This window comes from Ambystoma mexicanum, chromosome 5q (assembly GCF_040938575.1).
Source record: "Ambystoma mexicanum isolate Mex_15411 chromosome 5q, UKY_AmexF1_1, whole genome shotgun sequence".
NCBI classification, from domain to species: Eukaryota; Metazoa; Chordata; class Amphibia; order Caudata; family Ambystomatidae; genus Ambystoma; species Ambystoma mexicanum.
In genome coordinates, this window is record NC_090933.1 from 836,731,591 (window position 1) to 836,751,832 (window position 20,242).

Sequence of the window (20,242 nt, forward strand, 5' to 3'; positions counted from 1 at the left end):
CAAAGGTTTACAAAAATCACACAAAAGGGGACTACTTGTATGTCTGTATATACCAGTTATTGAATCTGTGCGTCAGTCATTCCTAGTTGAGTGAGCCACTCTATGTATGCGAGAATTGTTTCTCAATATCTTTCCTACTCTCTGTGTACGTTGATCATTTTAGATACTCTAGTTTCCTAGAGTACTGCATTGGCACAATCAAATAAGCTGTATCCTCCTTACTTCTTGTGCCACTTTATTTGCCAGGGAAACAAACGGATCTATGTGATCCGACCGGAACAGATTTTTCAGCGGCCGGGAAGTTTGCATGAGAAATGTGCGAACCACAAAAGGTTTGCACATTTCCCAATGCGAACACACATACACAACCCCTACATACCCATACCCCCACCCACACCCTCAACACATCCTCACCCCCAACATAAACATACCTTACGCTGAGTCCCTGCAGTGCCAGTTCCCTTTCACTGATCGGGAACCTGCGCAGCAGGGTCCTTTTCTTTTTTTTTTTTACAGGGCCTGCAGGGGTTTCTCTAAAGTATAGTTAGCAGGGTGTTGCGGGGGACACCGCCAGAGCCTTTTTTTTGTTTTGTTAATACCTACCTACAATGCTACCACCAAAGGTTCGAACTTTTGGTGTTCGAACCTTTGGTGGTATCATTTTTCGGACTTTTTGTACATGCAACCTTTTGGATACGGTCAAATCGTACAATACCAAACAAACTGGGCATGGACAACGTGCCCTGCAAAATTGAGATGGCGGATTTGATCAAAGTAGCACTACAATTCTCCCCTAGAAGTAGATTTTAAAACCATTAATTCCGTATTTTCGATTTGCTTGTTAACATCAGTACCTTTTTGTTTTTCCCCTGTGGAGTGTCTTTTAAAAAAAACCTGTTTTGCAGAAAACCCTTCTTTGACAGAAACACGAGGACAAATTGCTGGGTTTTCGATAGTTATCCCATTTCATAATGTTTGTCATCTACGTAAGTACTGTGAACTATTGGACATGCAATGTTACAAATAAATTTCCTCGTTTATTAATATCTTTTTGTCTTCTGTCTGCAACAGGTTCATGCTGTTCAGTGTGACGTGCGAGATCCGACCTCTGTAAGCAATGCTGTAGCAGAATTAATCAAAGTAGCAGGCCACCCATCTGTAAGTGTGCGTCTTAGTATTAAAAGAAATTAAGATATACATTCTAAACATTGAGTTCTGATATCGTTGAAATGTTTTGCCATGGCGTGTATACCAAACGTATTGACATTTTTCTCTTGCAATCTGCCAACTCGGGTTGTGCTAAATTGATCACCATACTGTTTGATCTCTTCTTTTGTGTTATGTTTAAGCATCAATTGGACCAACCTGCCACACTGTTTGGACCAGCCCATGGCTAGACAGTGATTATAGTCATTCACATATATAGTGCATATGGCATTGGCCCAAATATGCCCATTAGATGCCACAGTTTAAGGAATCTTCTTTGCCATGCAGAAAATTGACTTGTATAGAAAAAGGAGTCCACTGGTCCTGGGGGAAGCAACGCAAGAGTTTCCTTCGAGATCTGATGGACTGGGTCTAGGTTGCATTTTACTCAATTCATTCCATCTATTTTTCAAAGGTCCTGGCTGGCAGTGACCGAACTAAAACCGGTCATAACAAGAGACACTTTTGGACTTCAAACCAGCACTTTGATTTAATGCTGGTTTAATGCCTGTCTGAATGCACTCGATCTTATCCTCAAAGAAGCAATGATATTCACTGCAACACCCCTTTTTTGGCACAGCCTTGATGGTGAGCTGTTCTGCAGGAATCGCTTCAGCAGAATGTTTCCATGAGGCGTGGGTCTTTATGGCTATATAAGACTTCTTCTCCTTGAGGATATAATTATAAAACATTTATAATTATTCTTTTATAACTCGCTTAATACCAGGGATTGGTTTCTAAGCGCGGGATGGGAACCTGTGTTGCGCTGCATTTTCTTGCTTCCAAGACAAACACGTTGCCCTTGAGCTAGCTCCCCTCACAATTGTGCTCTTCTACTCTAGTTGGCGAATCCTAACAGCTGTTTATTCGATTTCCTGCTGGCTCCTAACCCAGCTGTGATGTTTCTTTCATACATCCCCCTCCCCACAAAGGAGTCTGAGTTAATGGAGGCATTTTGCAAAGACGGTTGAGCACGTTGACTGCCGGCCAATGAGCAATATTGTACCTCTTCACATTGATGCTGGCGAGTCTATCCACTGCTCTGTTTGAGCTAGACTGAAGTGCGAGGCGCCACTGATCAATGCTCCCCCATAAATACCCCCATGCCAAGATTAGGTATATTCCCATGTTGATAAATCAGCCATGAATAAAAGTGTTTCAATCCAATGATTCCCTAAATGTCAGTCGAACTGAGTGATTCTGAAGTCATCCTCCAATTTTCAAGGTCCCTCAACACAGATACTCCGCATGCAGATGATAACCGTCAACAACTGGGAATATAATCAACCCCATGTCCTATATAACAGGTTGATTTGCAGACCTTTGTGGCGCAATGTACTGGAATATTTTCAGTGATGATCAGATGAAGGCATCCCATAACAATTGCCTATCACCACCAAGCATCTGTCCTGGTGTTCATTAACATAGTTCAGAAGGCACTCTGTATAGATGTGACGCAATGCTAATCTTCACAATTCTGTTTAGGTGTGACGCAAGCTAGTATTACAATTATGTCTAGATGTGACGAAGCTAATCTTAACAATTCTGTCTAAATATGACGCTATGACGCAAGATAATCTTTACAATCCTGTCCCTGTGTGGTGTAAGATGACATTCAGAATTCTGTCTAAATGTGACACAAGCTGACATTCACAATTCTGTCTCGATGTGACGCAAGCTAGTATTACAGTTTTGTCTAGATATGACGTAATGCTAATCTTGTCTAATTGTGAAGCTAGCTCATATATGCAATTTTGTCTGGACTAGCTAGCACAGAATATAGTCTACCTAGTTGTGAGATCTTGCTCAATAATAGTTATCTTGATGTTAGAAATGGCTGGCAAAACACAGTTCACAACTCGGTGAGTCTATGAGAGGTGATAGTTGCAGGAATGGAAGTGGGACATGCACATTACCATCTATTTGGTGGTAATAAGATAGGAGAGAGGTGTGCCAGTTTTGTGGTTGCAGATATAGCTGTGCCCCTGTTATGTTAGTTTATACTGCTCACCAACCCTACCCAAGGGAAGTCTCAAGGCGCTCACATGGCTCTGCCAGAAAGAGGACGTGGTTGCTTAGTGAGGGAAGAATGATAGGATAGGTCCAGAACCAGAAGAAACTGGTGTCTGTGTGTGCTGACTTGCAGATGGTAGATTGCGTGCACTGGCTTGTTATATCTGTACGGGCATTTTCTGTGTGGCATTTTCTGTGTGGCTGTTAGTCATGTTGGGGTGTGGATGTGTGTTTTATGGCTAGATTAGCAGGTGTTTAAGGTTGTGTGCACTGGCTTGTTGTGTCCGTATGGGTAAGGTCCAGTGTTCAGGTTATTTTTTTGTAAGTGTGTGGTGCTTGTGTTGGTGAATTTTACAGTACACTTTCTGTGATACATTTGGTAAAAAAACAACACAGTTTATGATCGGTTTTGTAAGGTTAGACGTAAAACGTCCATTAGGTGCCAGATCATCAGCAATGCACAGGAGCATTTTCAAACACACTTTCATAATGCTGTTGCTTCTATATATGCCAGTATTCCCACATTAGAAAATACTCAAGTTTGCTTTATCCACGATGCCAGTAACAATACTATACTAGTATAGCTCAGCAGCAACGTTCTCGCCTTGGAAACAAGGCGACACGTAGGTTCGATCCCGGGTCTGCACTTAGAAAAACCTCAGGTGAATAAGCGCATTATAAATACGCAACTAAGACATATCCTGTAACAGCTCCTTGATGTCCCCGGGCTGTGTCCCCACGCAGGAACATGCTCTTGTTGGCTTGGTCTTAACGCCACTTAAAAAATGACATGCCACAGTAAGTCAAAATGCCATTGCTGCTTAGCTGGTACAATAGGTCAGCAGCTTGAGCCCTTGCTTCTGTGATCTGCAGTTCACAGGTTCAAATCCCAGCAAGGCCCACTCAGCCTTTTATCCTTCTGAGGTCAATAAATGAGTCCCAACCTCGGTTGGGTGATCATTTTATATAAACATGTTCTCTGTACAGTGCTTTGGCAAAAGCGCTATAAAAATAACAAATCAGTATTATTACACAAATCCCCCATATAAGAACACTTGTGTTGTATTTGCCCGTAATGCCAGTAGGCAATGTAGTGCAACAGTAAGAAAACATTGCTTTAAAGGCTGCATACACGCTCCCTCCGACCTGCCTATGCAAGAACACTTATAATGTTAACTTTGACCTACCAGAAAAACAATGCCATGGCACAGTAAGGAAGCATACCCTCCCCATGTAACAACCCTCAAAAAGCTTGTTTTTTTCCCTAATGCGAGTACAAAATTCAATGCCACAGTAGGACCCATCTAGTCCCATGGGAGTACCCTTCCTCTACTGCACCCCTCCTTCGCATAACACTAAAGTTGGCTTAGTTTTGCCCAAAAATGCCAGTAAAACATGCCAAGCTCCTGGCAAAAAATGTTTATGCTCCAATGCGCGCGCCAGACTCGGGCTAGCCTGTAGGGCAATAGGGCAATGAGCAACCCAAAAAGGCAAATTGCTAGTGTGGGACAGTTTTTTGGGTCAAAGTGGGCCACTTTTTTGGCAAATGTGGGCCAGTTTGATAAGTTGCTTAACTATACGGCTAGTAATTTTGAACAGTGTTGCTGGATACGTATTCTTTAAAATGCACAACTTCTATCACATTTTATCAACCCCCCGTACCCCCGTTGTACTACTCAAACAGTCTGTCACAAAAGGAATACATTGCCATTTGCAACTGTGGGCCACTTTTTCATACTTTATACCCGTCTGAGCCTGCCACTTAGACACCCACTCACATACAAACATACATACACACAATTAGACACACTTTCACATGCATACAAATATAAAAATGCATGCAATCTATACATACACGTAAATAAAAATGAGTTTATGTGTTACCTATTTCCTTCTGAAAACTCTCAGGCCCTTCCCTCTCCACACCTCTGCATCTCACAGGCTATTTAGTTAAACGAAGGAATGCTAATCATTGGGGGCATGGACCACCTAAAAGTTGAGCCCAGCAGTTAAGCCTTTAGCTTCCACATAGGGGAGGGGTGGGTCTCTATCGATATCATCCCCTGGGCAGGCTTTTGTTCTTTGCATGTTTGCTGATGCTGCAGTCATTGTAAAAAGACTTATTTTCTCACCTTGAAGAGTGGTGTATTTACTTACTTTTAAGGTTTAAAAGTACGTAAATACGCCGCTCTCCGAGGTGACAAATGTGACCGCGTCCTGCTGTCTGGGCTCAGCTGGGTCTCACAGCATATTGATAACTGCTGCATCAGCCCCAACCCCTCCCCGACGCCCCTGCCTGTCGACTCCCATGAACCGTTTCCAATCAATTTGTCTACCTTCCCAGGAAGAGACAGGAACCGTCAGTGATTGTCCAACACAAACACAACTGTGTGTGTGCTTCTTTTAATCCGTGGAGTCTACCATCGCCGTTTGGAGACATATATGGCAGCCAAGCCGCAGTGTTAATTTTGCAAGCGATTTTAACGCTGGTATTTATGTAGTGGGTGGTGTGTCTTAATATGCCTACTCTGGTCTAAGAACCTGTTTGGTATGCTTCGGTATTATGCATGCAAATTGCACCCAGTGGCGCTTTTTTAATGCGGGCCTGTACATGTCTATATAATACTGCGCTGGCCCGCGGTGGTGTCACGGCGATACACCGTTCTCGAATTCCGCCGTGAACGCTCGTAGTTGTACACGCCGATTCGGGATTCGCAGCATACCCAATTACAGTCACCCACCTCCTGCCATTCTTGGTATCATTCCGGACAGAGACGAGCAGACAGTGACTGCACTGCATATACAATGCTTTTAAATGTGATAGGATTGATAAGAGTTGTTGGGGCGCAGACCCATGTAGGAGGCGAGGGAGCTTTGCTAGATTTTTTGTAAAGCTGCTAAGTGACTGACGGAGAAAATCACACTTTGGAGCATTCTGAAATTGCTGTGAAATATTTAAGCATAGCCGCTACCCAGGGACGACGTGGGAGCCTTTCAGTTTTTTCATCTGAAGTGGGCCCCGAGCAGCAGTCCCGTGTTGGAAATCTTATGACACAGCAAAATCAACCCTTAATTTAGGACATTAATGTAGGCTTTGTTTATACCGTGCAGAAGTGGGGCTGTGATTAGTCCGCCAGAGGGGGGCAGGAAAAATACACTCTTGAATTCCACTGGGGGACTTGACTGGGCATTATCGATTCACAAAGCCGGAGTTTATTGGTTAAACCTGTTACTGGTGGTTAAAAAAAAAAAAAAAAAAAAACCTAGCCATGTATGCTTTCAACCACTCCATTTATAAGCACTGTGTCCTTCACTTTTCAAAACCAGCATTGGCAAAGCCAACAGGTATGGCTTATGTGTGTTAGACATTTGCCATGCAATGCTATTAAATGCCCATTTACTCGCACTATTGTGTATCTGCTACCATCAATGGCAGTTATCGCCCCTACAGGTGCTTTAATGTAGGGTTTATGGAACTGTAGACCTCATTTCTGGTGGGATATATGTTTGCTCAGGGTTCGCCCATAATTATACGCTTGATGTTTTCATTTTAACCAGTCAAAACATTCTTGCCACTTATTAGAACACGGGTGATCTAGACACTGGGTTCTTTATTTCAGATCTGTTTTTTCATTGTTTGTCGCTTCCTAAAACCCCAGCAGGGAACTGCTGCATGTCTGAAGCGGCCTCTGACAGGTTACAGGTTGGAGAGCGAGGTGTGGCTTGACACGTTGTCCTGCGTTGTCTTACGCGAACAGAGGTCCTTTCCTCTGATTTGATTTCTTTACGGCGGTGAGAGACTCGAGGCGTCGACCAAGCGAGTGAACCAAAGTGCCGGATTGGTACGCTGTGGTACGAAGGTGGACCCTGCCCTGCCTGCCCGGCTTGTTGCAAGCCATGGAGGTCCGTGCGGTCAGGGTGCAGACAGGAAAGAGTGTGCTGCTCTGCCCATTGCTGGCTGAGTGTTAAGGGGTAAGCCTGATAATTTGATAGCCACGCTAGTGGCCGTATGGCTGCCGGCATCTTTGGGTGAGCGGACTGCTTGGTGAGCGGGAGAGGTCATTGATATGATCTTTTTTTTAATTTAAACGTGTTTATTTTAAACAGGCAGGTTATGGCGATGCAAAGCTTAATCACTTGCGACATGTAGCATACAGTAATACCATTTGGCGCTCCTCCCACCCGACCCTTCGGTCTCAAGTTCCTTCTTCACTTCCCTGTAGGGGGTCTCCATCCCGAATAGTTCTCCTGGCCAGTTGGGGCTTGAAGGTCAGGGCTGGGAACCATTGGTCAAACTCCAATACCGGACCCCAGATGTTGCGAAAGCGATGCACGGTGCCTGCTCCGGCAGCCGTCACCTTCTCGGCGATCAGGATGTCCCAGACTTTTATCCACCAGAAAGGCATGAGTGGGCCTTCTGTCGTTTTCCAGGTGCGGGCTATCACGTTCCTACTCGCAAGTAGGCATTGTGACAATAATTTGGCCTTGGGGCCAGACTTGGGGTAGATCCCGGGGATCGGTGCTCCAAGGAGGACAGGGTCGGGGGCCAAGGGCAGTCGCACCTGAGTGATGTCCGCTATCATCGTCAGGCATTGTTTCCAAAAGGCTTGGGCCTTGTGGCAGGACCACCACATGTGAAAGAAGGAGCCTATTTGGCCGCACTGCCTCCAGCATTGAGGGTTGATCGTGGAGTTCATGTGGTGGAGTCTTAGGGGAGGGTAGTACCACTGGAGGAGGATCTTGTAGGCGCACTCTCTATTCGTGATGCATGATGCAGAGGTGTGAGCCCGGGACCAGATGTCAACCCACTGTTAGTCTTCAATCGGATGGCCCAGGTCCGCCTCCCATAGGGCCATATACCGGGTCTTGGAGGTTAGGAAGTCCATTTGGAGGCGTTTGTATAGAGTGGAGATTCTTCCTCGGGGCGGGAGCTCCTTAAGGGTCAATTCGATGGCTGTGGGGGGACGAGTAGCCGCCTGGCGAGTTTGTGGATGAGTGCACCAGTGGCGTAGCTGGGTATATGTGAACCTATCTCGTTCCAGGATCCCAAAGAGTTCCTTGCATCGCTCAAAGGTGCAGGGCTGGCCCCCTACGAAAAGCTGACCCAGGGTTTCTAGGCCTCCTGCAATTCAGGCCTTACAATTCTGGGGAGACAGACCAGGAGAGAAGGTCGGGTTCATGAACACTGGGGAGAGGGGGCTGAGCCCCGTCGGGATCCTCTTCTGTCTCAGTGCCTTGTCCCACACCGAAATGGTGTGTTTGGTGGATGCCAGGAGATTCCGCCACTGTCGCCGTTCCGGAGGGGGAACATGTGGGAGAAAGCGTAGCGGGAGGGGCAACTGCGCTTGTTCGAGGTCTACCCATCTGGGGCGGTTGGTGAGGACTTGCCATGATTGGATACAGGTGAGCCGCCATTTGGTATTTCTGCAAATCAGGGACCCCGAACCCACCCAATTTCGCGTTGCCCAGCATCGTGGATTTAGGGATCCTGGGCTTTTTACCCCCTCCAAATAAACTGCCTCATTTTCTTCTGTAAGGGCTGAAGGGCCGACGCCGGGACCGGCACCGGGAGTGTGGAGCATGCGTACAGAAATCTCGGTAGTAAGTTCATCTTACAGGCTGTAATACGGCCCATTAGCGCTATCTCCTGTGTCGCCCAGCGTCTCAAATCTGCCTCCAGGTTTGTAAATAATGGGGGAAAATTAGCCCGATAAGTCTCGCTTGGACTGGCCGGGATCTGAACTCCCAAGTAGCTAATTCCTTTGGTCGACCATTGTATTGGGCACAGCAGAACCAGGGCCTCTCGGGCTTCCCGGGTCAAGCCCACTCCCATGGCGACTGATTTCCAGTAGTTGACTGTGAAGCCTGTGACCCTGCCATAGCTCGTTATCTCAGCCAGGGCTTGATGGAGGGAGGAGCGGGGTTTCGTGATAGTCAGGAGGACATCATCTTCATAGAGGGCCAGCTTGTGGTGCGCCGGACCTGATTGAAAGCCTTCGACTGCAGGATTCAACCTGATCCGCTGGGCAAACGGTTCCATAATTAACACGAAGAGAAGCGGCGACAGCGGGCATCCTTGTCGGGTTCCGCAAGTTAGGTTGATGGGGGAGGAGAGGGTGCCGTTGACTCTAAGAAGGGTTTTAGGGGCTTTGTAATTTGCCAGCGTCATGGTGCAGAACTCGGGCCAACTCCAAAAGCCTCCAGGGTGAGCCTCACGAAAGTTCAATCCACTTTGTCAAACGCTTTGGTCGCGTCCAGGGCCAAGAGCAGCCAACTCCCGGGAATCCCGGGAGGCGAGCTCCACCAGATCCAAGGCTCTTCGAATGTTGTCGGCCGTGGAGCGGTGTCTAAGGAAGCCACTCTGATCCGCACTGATTATCTCCCCCAAAAATCGAGACAGACGGGACGCCAGGATTTTAGAGTAAATATTGGCATCTATGTTGAGCAGGGCGATGGGTCTATATGAAGCAGGGTTCTTCGGATCGCCCCCAGGTTTAGGCAGTAGGACCGTAATTGATTCCTGCATGGACGGGGTTACAGTGCCCGTGGTCCTGAACGAATTAAACAACTGTACCAAAGGTGCTAATAGTTGGGGTTTGAAAATCTTGTAGAACCTGGTTGTATAGCCATCAGGGCCAGGGGCTCGGGATTTAAGAGCTTTTATTGCCTTGTCCACTTCTTCGTCAGTGATCGGCGCCTCCAGAGTGTCACGGGCTGTCCCCTTTAGCCGGGGGGAAGCGCTGCACCCCGTAAGTATTCCTTCTGTTCCTCCTCGTCCCGCGCTGGAGCGGTCATCACCTGAGCCAGGTGGGCCGCAGCAAGCTGCAGTTTGTCCTGGTCAGCGTAATGGACCTTGCCTTGTTGGTCCCGCAGGTCCACAATTGTATTGTTCCTCTTCGCCTTGGCAAGTTTGGCCACTAGTAGCTTATTTGCTTTGTTGTTTTGAGCATAATAAAACAGTTTTGCTTTTGCCAGTTGGTGGGCAGTGTGTTCAGCGTAGTGGGCCTCAATCTTTTTCTGTGCTATCCGGATGGCTCGCTGGGTTTTAGGGGTCCAGCCCTTCTCCTTATGAGTCCTTTCTGCATTTTTAAGATCTTCCTCAAGGCCCTGGCGAGTTTGACGCTTGTGTCTATGATAGGCCGCTCCTTGCGCAATCAGTTCACCCCGCATATAGAGTCCATCTGCGCTGTTGGGGGTTAGCTGGTTCCTGCACTCGGATTTCCAGGGTCACCGGAGCATGATCAGACAAGATTCTGGAGCCAATTGTTACATTGTTAGTAAACGTAAAGATTTGTGGGGACACTAGGAGAAGATCTGTCCTGGAGAAGGTTCGGTGGACATGAGAATAAAAGGAAAAGTCTCTTTCGGATGGGTGGAGTACTCTCCATGAATCCACCACCCCCAAGGTTCTAAATAGTTGTAGGAGAGCCTGGGCTATGGTGAGGTCTCCAGCACTGGGCGGGTGTGACTTGTCTTTCGTGGGGTCCGGGACCCCATTGAAGTCCCCTCCAATCACTATCTGGCCTTCCAAAAACGGGGAGAGGGTTGTACTCAGGGATTCATAGAACAGCGCCTGGCCTGAGTTGGGTGCGTATACAGAGATTATAGAATAAAGTTGTCCCTGTAATAGGCATTTCACCGCCATGAACCACCCCTCTGGGCAGCTTATAGAGTCCAGAGTGTTCAGGCCCCTCCTGAATAGGATAGCAGTGCCACCCCTCTTGGAGTTCCCAGACGCGAAAAGTTGCTTCGGGAAGTCTCGGGAGCGCAGGCGGCTGTGGTCTGCCGGCAGCAGATGGGTTTCTTGTAGAATAGCCAGATCTGCACCGTCGTTCTGAAGCTTCTGTAGGATAGACTTGCGTTTGGTGGGTGAATTTAGTCCCTTGACATTCAGGGAGACGAACCTTAGAGTTCGGTGTTCCGGGGCCAGGTCTGGGGAGGTTGACGAGTCCTGTGGGAGAGGGGGAGATGTAGAGAAATCAGCCATCATGTCGCGGAGTGTGTACCCATTCCCCAACCTGCCTGTGGGGTTTTTTCTCGGGCCGCCAATGGGAGGACCGAGTTTTAACTGAGGGTGGCTGACCTTTTGCAGGTCTAATGCCTTCCTTGGCCAACAGGGCCATCGAACAGTGTGTAGCCAACATGGCTAACCTTATGAGTAATCTTAGTGGTTTGTTCCAAGGACTCGTAGATGGATTGTGCCTTGGAACCGGGCATGGACCTTGGAATAGTGCCCGCTGCTTAAGGAATAAAGCTTATCTGTGTTCCTGGGGGTGCAGATCGGATCATGGTGCCGGGCTGCGAGCCGGGATCGAGGTGGAAGCTCCATCATGGGATCGTGTCTGGCTATTTCCTCTTCCGGAATCTGGGAACCCTCGACCAAGAGTCTTGTTTGGAATTAGGGGAGGCCACCAGGTTTGAGGCAGCCGCTGCTTCGGAGGGCAGGAGAGATGAGGGTTTGGAAGCATCTGGACGTAGGATGTCGGTAGCATCTTCCAGGTGGCTAATTTTCCTGAGCGAGCCCTTGTAGGAAAATTGCAAAGCTGTGGGAAAGAGCCATCTGTAGCAGATTTTTTGAGCCTGAAGAAGGGCAGTTAAAGGGTGAAGGGCTCGCCTCTTTTGAAGAGTAAGCGGAGAAAGGTCCTGGAAGATCTGGAGGGAAGTCCCTTGGAATGTGATTTCGTCTTTGGAGCGGCTTATTGCCGAGATGGCTTCCTTCGTAGTAAAGAAGTGCACCCTAGTAATGATGTCGGGGGGGGCCATCCGATTCCACTCCGCGTCGGGGGTTCAGCCTGTGGGTGCGATCTAGGAGAAGCAGTGAATCTTCGAGGTCGGGGAGAAGAGATTGGAAAAAGAGGCCCACATATTCAGCTAACACCTTGTCTGGAATCGAGGTGGGAACCCCCGAATGCGGAGGTTGTTGCGCCGGGCCCTATTTTCGAGGTCGTCTTGCTTATATTCCAGGATGTCGCACCTGTCCTGCAATAGTCCAATTGAGCGTTGGACCTCCGTTAAGTTAGCGCGGCGGCATGATCTCTGATATGATCCTCAGCAACTCCTACTCTGTGTTCAACCTCCGAGACCTTTTTGTCTGTGCTTTCCAGTTTAGTTGTGAATTCCACCATGCAAGAGCAGAATTCTGATTTGATATCTGCCATGAATTCACGAATATCTTCTTTGGTCGCCAAAGGTCCCTTGTTATGTAGGGATTCCGTGAGATAGAGGAGCTGGAATCTTGTTTTTTAGCTTTGTCGGAAGCGGTCAGCAGAGTTGCTATGTCCGAAGACTTGGTGGTCTTTTGTTGCTTGGACATCGCGCTAGTTGTTAGGGGCAGGACAATGGCCGCCGGGAGCGATGTAGTGGTGAGGAGGAGCAAGCAGGACCGTGGGCCGGGGCGCCCCAGGAAGAGCACAGGGAGAAGCACATGCGAGCAAGGCCTACCTTAAATCTCTCAAGGGGCTGCCGCTGGAGGCTCCCGACGCCAACCGTTGGGGGGAGGGGGTCTCTCATCTTCGCTCCAGGGATTGAATCGCCTCTAGGGCTGTTCCTTGTGTCCATGAGCCAGAAGGTAGGCCCCAACGAGCATCCAGGTGGGCCATCAACGCAGCCGCGTAGATCTCCGTCCGCTGGACGTGTAGCTGTAGGGCGGCGTGGGCCGGGGCGTCCCAGGAGGAAAAGGGAGAGGGTGCACAGAACGGGCCGATGTATGCGGGGCGCCTTGCCGGTTCCAGGGGGGGCCCTCGTCGGCCGATGGAAATAGTCCCCGTTCGTCTGGATATCCGGATGTACGTCGGGCCCCTCCGGCTCGGGTGCTACGGGGAGGATCGCCTCCGACTCCCGACTGTGGCCGCCATCATATGTGCGCCCGCCATCTTGGATTCTCTGAGCCGCAGAGGGGGGACCGGGATTCAGGCGACGAGTACAGACCTAGTGCTCCCTCTCCCAGCTTTCATCTCTGAGCCGCGAGTGCCCCATCGGTTCCGATCCACATAGCTGGCGTCGGTGGATCGTATAGGCCACAGGAACCGCGCAATTTTAGCTGAAGCAGTGGGCCGTCCACGGGCGGCTTTAGAGGAGCGACTGCATCGCGTCGGCTTCAAGCCACGCCCCAATATGATCTTTTGATCTTATAGCAATATTACAGCTTCAGCTGTGCTTACAGCCGGCTCATAGACCCCGCGGCTTTCCCCAGCATTATTACAACACGCGGCTCCCCCTAATATTCAGCAGTGCCCGCCACCAGCTCACGGTGGTTTTTCCCTGTTCCGTATCGGTGATCTGAGCCGCAGTTGCTCTTTCAATTATTATACAAAGCACGCGGCTCCCCCCCACATTATTGCAGTATAATGTGGGGGGGAGCCGCGTGCACGTCGTTCCCTTTAGCGCCAGGTAGTGCCCCCAGTAGCCAATAATACAGCCGCAGCTGTTCTTTTAACTCCCATGTAGGTGAAGACCGGAGGAGTGAAGGGCAGGGGCAGCTCTGTGGCTGTTTGGAGCTGGGGTGAGTGGGTGAGAAGGGCTCCTACGCTTGTGGTGACTAGAGAACGGAGCAGAAGCTTGCTGCTTATTATTAACAGATATTGAGTTAATAATGAAAGATTAGGCAGAAGGCTGGGGTACTGATCTACAAATCAGTCTGTAATTCAATCCTGGTGATTATAGCTGGTGGAGAAATGCCTCTGGTGAAAAAGCCAACCCAGACTAAATATAACCTACGAAGAAAGAAGGAGCAAACTAATATAAAACACATTGAGCATGAGGAGCTGGCGGTGGGGAAAGTAAAATCAAAAAAGAAGATTAAAATGCAATTCCAGCTGATCAAGTTGTGATCAGAGTTCTTTACTCCGAACCCTCTACCAGAAACGAATTTGACAATAATTGAGGAAACCATAATCCCAGGCCCCCAGCGGGAGTGGCTCACTGAGCTTGACAAACTTTGAGGAAATTGACAATAATTCATTGCTGGAACTTTGTTTGAACATCCAGAGGGGGTGACTCCCCAAATACCTACCACTGTGGTAAGCAGTAAAGAGATGCAGGACGACAGGCAAGGTACCACTCCCCATGATATGATATGATAGGTAATTTATAACGCGCTTAATACCCAGAGGTTTCTAAGCGAGGACCCGGGGATCGAACCTGTGTGCTCCATGCTGTCTGGCTTCCAAGGCAAGCACGTTGCCGCTGAGCTATCCTCCCAAGACTATCCAACTTGGCTGGGGGTTCGGGCAGATTATCAGCGTCTCCTAATTTAGCTATGGCATCAATGGAGGATGTTCCTGACATGGAGGCGGAGAGCCTGGGTTGTCCATATCCTGGGGAAACTGGGATAGCTGAGTTACAGATGCATCTTTGCAATTTGCCCTTAAGATCTTACTGCAAATGCCTGGGCACATATTGGCTAATACCAATGCTCTTGCCATGGTTAATGACCATAGGGAGAAAGAATCTGAGCAGGCAGAAGATAATCTATCTGAAGCCATTCATATTGTCAACGAGATGGAAGATCAGCAAGCTGTAGAGACAAATCTAAACTTGGAGCAGATCCCGGAAACATATTGTTCCTCCCTTCTCTTTGGACTCCCCTCCTCTAATCTCTCCCCACTCAAATATGTCTACCACTCTGCCATCCACTCCCTCTGCCTTCTCTCACCTCTTGACTCCATCTCCTCTTCTCTCACCTCTCTAGGCTGGCTGTCTTTTCACTCCAAGCTCAAACTCAAGTTCCTCTGTCTTGTTTTCAAATCCCTCTATGGTCTTGCCCCCCCCCCACCTTTCCTCCCTTCTTACCTTCTTACTTTTTATACCCCTTCTCGTTCTCTCTGCTCTGCTAATCTTTTCCTACTCTCTCCTCCTCCACCACCCTGCGCCCCCGCCCGCTTCTGCTGTTTCCAACTCCTCGCTCCCTTCCACTGGAACCACCTCCTCCTCCACATCCACTCTTCTCCCCCCTACCCTTCCTTTTGCTCTTCTTTAAAATCTTATCTTTTCCACTCCCCTCCCTAACACCCTTTGCTTCCTCTCCTACTTCTCCCACCACCTCATTCCTCACTTCTTACTCCTGCTCTTCCTTACCCTCTCCATCCTCTCTACTCCCTTCTACCCAACCTCCGGCTCTTATCTAGTCTTACTCTTTCCTCTCTTCTTCCTTACACCTTCTCGCCTTCCCTCTTACTTCCGCTTTTACCTCCACTATTACCTCCCATTCCCTCTCACACCTCTGTCCCTCTCCACTCCCTCCTCACCTAAGCAATATTGTAAATTGTTCCTTATACTGTTTTCGAGTTGTGATTCAATTGCCATCTTATTCTTGTTGTATTTTTGCTTGTTCTCATGTAAAGCACTTTGGATTAAAGGGCTATATAAATTCAATAAAATACAAAATACAATATTTTCTTACGGACGCAGCGCCGAACGGCGAGGGCGGCACAAATGAGTAAGAGACTACGTATTATGGCCTCCCCATTGGCAGAGTCGGGGACCCCTGGGCTACGTACTAAAAAAGCCAAGAACAGAGCAGGTAGAGCTAAGAAGAAAAATGCCAAAGGAGAGGGTCACCTGACTAGCTGGCTGTTGCGGGAGCAAGACAAGAAAAGGCGAAAGAGTTGGTGGAGGATGTCGAGATGTTAGAGGCAGATTTCCAGGTGGAAGAAGAAAGGACTATGACAAGTCCAGACAAACCTCAAAGCTCACCTACTGGGCGGAATAAAGCAGTCACAGTACCAATAACATCGGGTGAAGATCCGTGTGCACTGCCAGAAAACGTATCTGTCTGATTAAAAACCTGTATCAAAGTGGCAACCATAAATGGTTGTCCCGGTCTGAATTCCTGATCAGGTTATACTCCGTTCCACAATTGCGAGTACTTAAAATCAGACGATTTCCAATTTGTGGAGCCATTAAAAGGACCAAATCCTAATGTCTCTTCCTTACACTGTAAGTTCTTGTCAAAAACGCAAATGATCAGAAAGTTCAAAATTGAACTGAAGGCAGTGGATGTTGAGATTGATGTTGACTTGAATGAAGAATATCCGAGCTGCATATGTTTAGAAACAGCAACACTGCTAAAGGAAATAGAACGCCCTAGCTTCCCCAAAGGGAAGAAGGTGGAGATTACGGATGTGCAGCAAGTCTTAAAATGGCTGGTGGATTCACTTACTGAGGTTTTCATAAAACAATGAGAACTCACTATTCTTACATGGAACTGTAGAGGCTTCGCTCATCTACTGTCAGCTGAGGGATCAGTCGAACTTATTGCAAAATATAGTTGTATCTGCCTACAAGAGACATTGGCAATGGGGCCTTTGATATTAGATGGTTATGTCATTCACCAATCCAATGCAATGAGGGGAGAAAGAGGTAGACCATATGGGGGTCTTCTTATTGGGGTGGTGAATGCAATCCTCTCTAGGTGGATCAACTCAACAAGACACTAATCTGATGGCAGTTGAAGTAGAATATGAACGTGAGGGTAGCCTCGAAAGATGTTTGCTTGTGAGTCTCTGTGAATCCCCCTGGAGCTGTTGTAAGGGAACAAATACAAGAGGCCTTACACGAGCTATTGGCTTCTTGGTCAATACAGTCTGAAAATTCAGCAGTAATGCTGGTGGGTGATTTTAACTGCCACATGACAGGCAGGGTGGAATACCAGAACCCTAAGTTAAAAAAGAAATGTATAATGCAACACACTAAAAATTAGTTGGAGGGATGGGGATGGTTACAACTGTTTGACTATTGGGAATTAGAAATGATCAATGGTTGAACATCAAGTGATCATCCTGGTAAGCACACATCGAAAAATTGTGTCTCTTGTAGCACTTTAGACTACATATTTGTATGCCCTAAAATGCAGTTGTACGTTGAAGATATGGAAGTTAACCCTAATCATTGGACTGACCATTCTGTCCTGTTGTGTACCTTCAATATCCCTGTTGGTGGTTCAGTGACGAGGTCTGTGGGCAATGTAAAAGTTGATAAAGCGGGTGTAAGAATTAACTGGTCTGATAAGAACATGAATCAGGCAATGGAAGCTTTATCCACAGATAGATTTTTAAATCTACCTGATTTCGATTCTATGTCTATTAATTTAATAGAGAATTGGATTCATACATTTGCTGGTAAGCATGCAGCAGTATCTATGGGCTCAATGGTGAGAACTGATGGCAGTAAGCCTCCGTTTGATAAGGTAATCAGAGATGGCAAGAGGAACCCTAAAGCAGAACTCCGCTATGTTAAAAAAAATAATAGCACAATAGAGCCTTATTATATGATCATTAGAAGACTTAAGAATAGGTATAGAGCAACCATTAAGCCGAAAACAAATGTTGAGAGAAATTCAGCATGGCAAAGATTAGTGCAGAAGATCTGCTCAAGAAAGACCTGGAGCATTTGGATGCTATTAAGTGAGGCAAGGGGGACGGTTAAAGGACAATTAGTGAACCCACTTGGTTGTGCGGAATGGGTAAGATTTCTTGAAAATCGAAATGCCTCTACAGAGACGGAGGACCCAATCCCATTGAGTAATGTACCATTGATACCACCCATTGAAGCATCCCATGGTATAATATTGAGCAAGATCAAACTATTAAAATCTTCGAGGGCCCCCTGCCCCAATGGACTGGCCAATATAGTTATGACGAGCCATCCAGAGTTCTGGGCCAGTTTGTTGGCCATTTTTTAAAAGAAAATCTTAACGGAAGGCAAAATTCCCTGTTTCTGGCAAACGGCGATCCTGATACCTGTGTTTAAAAAGGGTGACCGTTCAGACCCAAACAATTACCGACTGCTATCAATGCTGGATACTACAGGAAAATTATTTGCTTCATTAATACTTGCAGAGTTGCAGACGTGGGTTGACCAAACAAACATCTCGTGTACATTTCAAAGTGGGTTTCCACAGGCCTATTCCACCGCCCATAACCTCATGGTGATGGGTATCCTTCATACCAGGGAGCGTGAAGGGGGGCAGCCCCATTTGTGCACATTGTACATAGATTTTAGGGCTGCATTCGACTCAATTACCAGAGGTCGACTATGGTGGAAATTGGAAACCATGGGCTGCCCAGCAGGGTTATTGTACTATCTTAGATTATTACACCAAAATACTTCTGTCATACTCAAACTAGATCAGGAAGGGCGTACAACACAAAAGGTCTATCAGAAGAAGGGGGCTAAGCAGGTGTTACGCTCACTTGGTATCCACGGGGACGCCACCCAGCTGCGGGGACTCCGGTGCCCTTCTCAGCCGCTCCCTGGTATAATCAGCGGGGAAGTTCTGCCTGGAAAACAGGTGGGCAATGTTCAAGACTGGGCAACTGGGGTAAGAGCCTCCCAACACCCCGTATGCCCGCAGCCCCTCCCCATTCCTCACCTTGTTATGGGTTTTGGCGTGCTCTCCGTCCTGCCTTCTTGGCAGGGGCGCGTTGTCCTTTGTGGGCGAGTGCGATCTAGTTACTTCACTGATGTTGCCCTTTAGAGTCTTTCAGGTAGGTCTTATTACTGTTATACTGTAAGCCTTTCTTGGATTCAATAATGTCTTTTCTCTCTCCTTAGGTGCGCGGAAGTTCGCTGTGGAACGTTGGCTGAATTTGGACTCACCGGCAGGTGATGGTGTTTCGAGAGCGCCTGGATGCGGTAAGTATGCGCTATGCGCAGCACTATGATGCCTTGCCTTTGCTAACCTGTTGCCTTTTGTTCCCGTAGGTTGCGGTGCTCACCCGGAGCAAGAAGTCCCAAGGCAGTGCTGGTCGATGGGCAACTTGAGAGGTAAGCTGCCGGCACAATTGTAAATGTCTGATGTCTTGTTTCTTTTCTTTTGCAGATCTGACGGTCCGGGAGGCTCGCTGTTCCTTGGATGCTGTTTGCAGGAGCAGAGGGCAGCTAGCGGTGGAATCACAGGTAAGCTGCTGCTAATAACGATGTCCCTTTTTGTTTTTCAGGTGCTGTTCTTCCGAGGTTCGCAGATGCTGCTGAACACGATGAGCGTCACGTTGCAGGATTGCAAAGTAACGCGAAGCGTGTTCTCCAAGTCGGTGTGGTTTAAATAGCATCAAGAAAGTAGTCCAGGTAAAATAGTCCCTAGGCTACCACACCCAAAACACTGTACCGCATAGCTTGGTTCCAAGGAGCCAAGCTATGTGGATGCCTCAATGTTGACTGGCATTGAAATAAAGTAGTTCCCAAGCACAAGTCTTCATTAGGTATGAGCCTGGCGTCAAAGGTGCCAGGACTGGCCCCAAGAGGGCCTAGGCAAAGTATGCCTAAGCTTGTTGGGGCCCGAGCCGAGACCCCTTCTTGCCCATGGGCCTGCCGGGGGGGTTTCAAGAAGTGGGTCGTGACAGCACTCCCCTCCCCCCCAAGGCCCCTCTCAAGGTGTTCCTTCTGTTCGGCCCTGGTTTAGTTGGAAAGTTGCAATGATATGTTCTGATCAGACGTGGTTCATGAATGTTTTCACAGGGTTCCCAGGATCTGTCTTGGGGTCCAAATACTTTCCAATCGACTAGGTAGTATAACCTTCCCCTCGAATATTTGGAATCCAAGATACTTCTGACTTCGAATTCTGGTTCTCCGTCAATAAGTATGGTTTTCGGTGGTGTCCCAATCCGTGTACCGGGCTGCATCGTCTAGTTTGACAGCCGCTGGATTGATAATTGCCTTGATGGTGTAAGGTCCTAAGTACCTGGGTTGAAAATTCTGGGTTCCCTTGATGGGTACAAACTTGGCAGCCAGCCAAACCTTGTCTCCTACCTGATAGTCTGGGGCCTTTTTCCGGTGTTGGTCGGCAAATTGCTTTTGTTTTTCTTTGGCGAAAATAAGATTTTCTTTGGCCTTTTTGAAAGCCTGAGTGATGTTGGTGTGAAGAGTCTTTACTGCTGGCATTTCCAAATTTGTTGGGACATCTAGTTCTGACGTACGTAGGTGTCTACCATAAAGGGTATAAAATGGTGTTTTTCCGGTACTGGAGTGCAAGGAGTTGTTATATGCGTACTCGGCTATCCATAACAAATCTTTCCAGTCTCTTAGT

The 20,242-nt window shown here is 47.8% G+C and overlaps 1 protein-coding gene across 1 annotated transcript in view; it reads left to right on the top strand.

Moving 5' to 3' along the window:
* Positions 1-20,242, top strand: part of DECR1 (2,4-dienoyl-CoA reductase 1) — a 541,630-nt gene that overhangs the window by 158,408 nt on the left and 362,980 nt on the right. Inside the window, exon 4 of the mRNA XM_069621325.1 lies at positions 1,072-1,158. Within this exon, the coding sequence (XP_069477426.1) occupies positions 1,072-1,158 (87 nt within the window). The remainder of the gene's footprint in view (positions 1-1,071; positions 1,159-20,242) is intronic.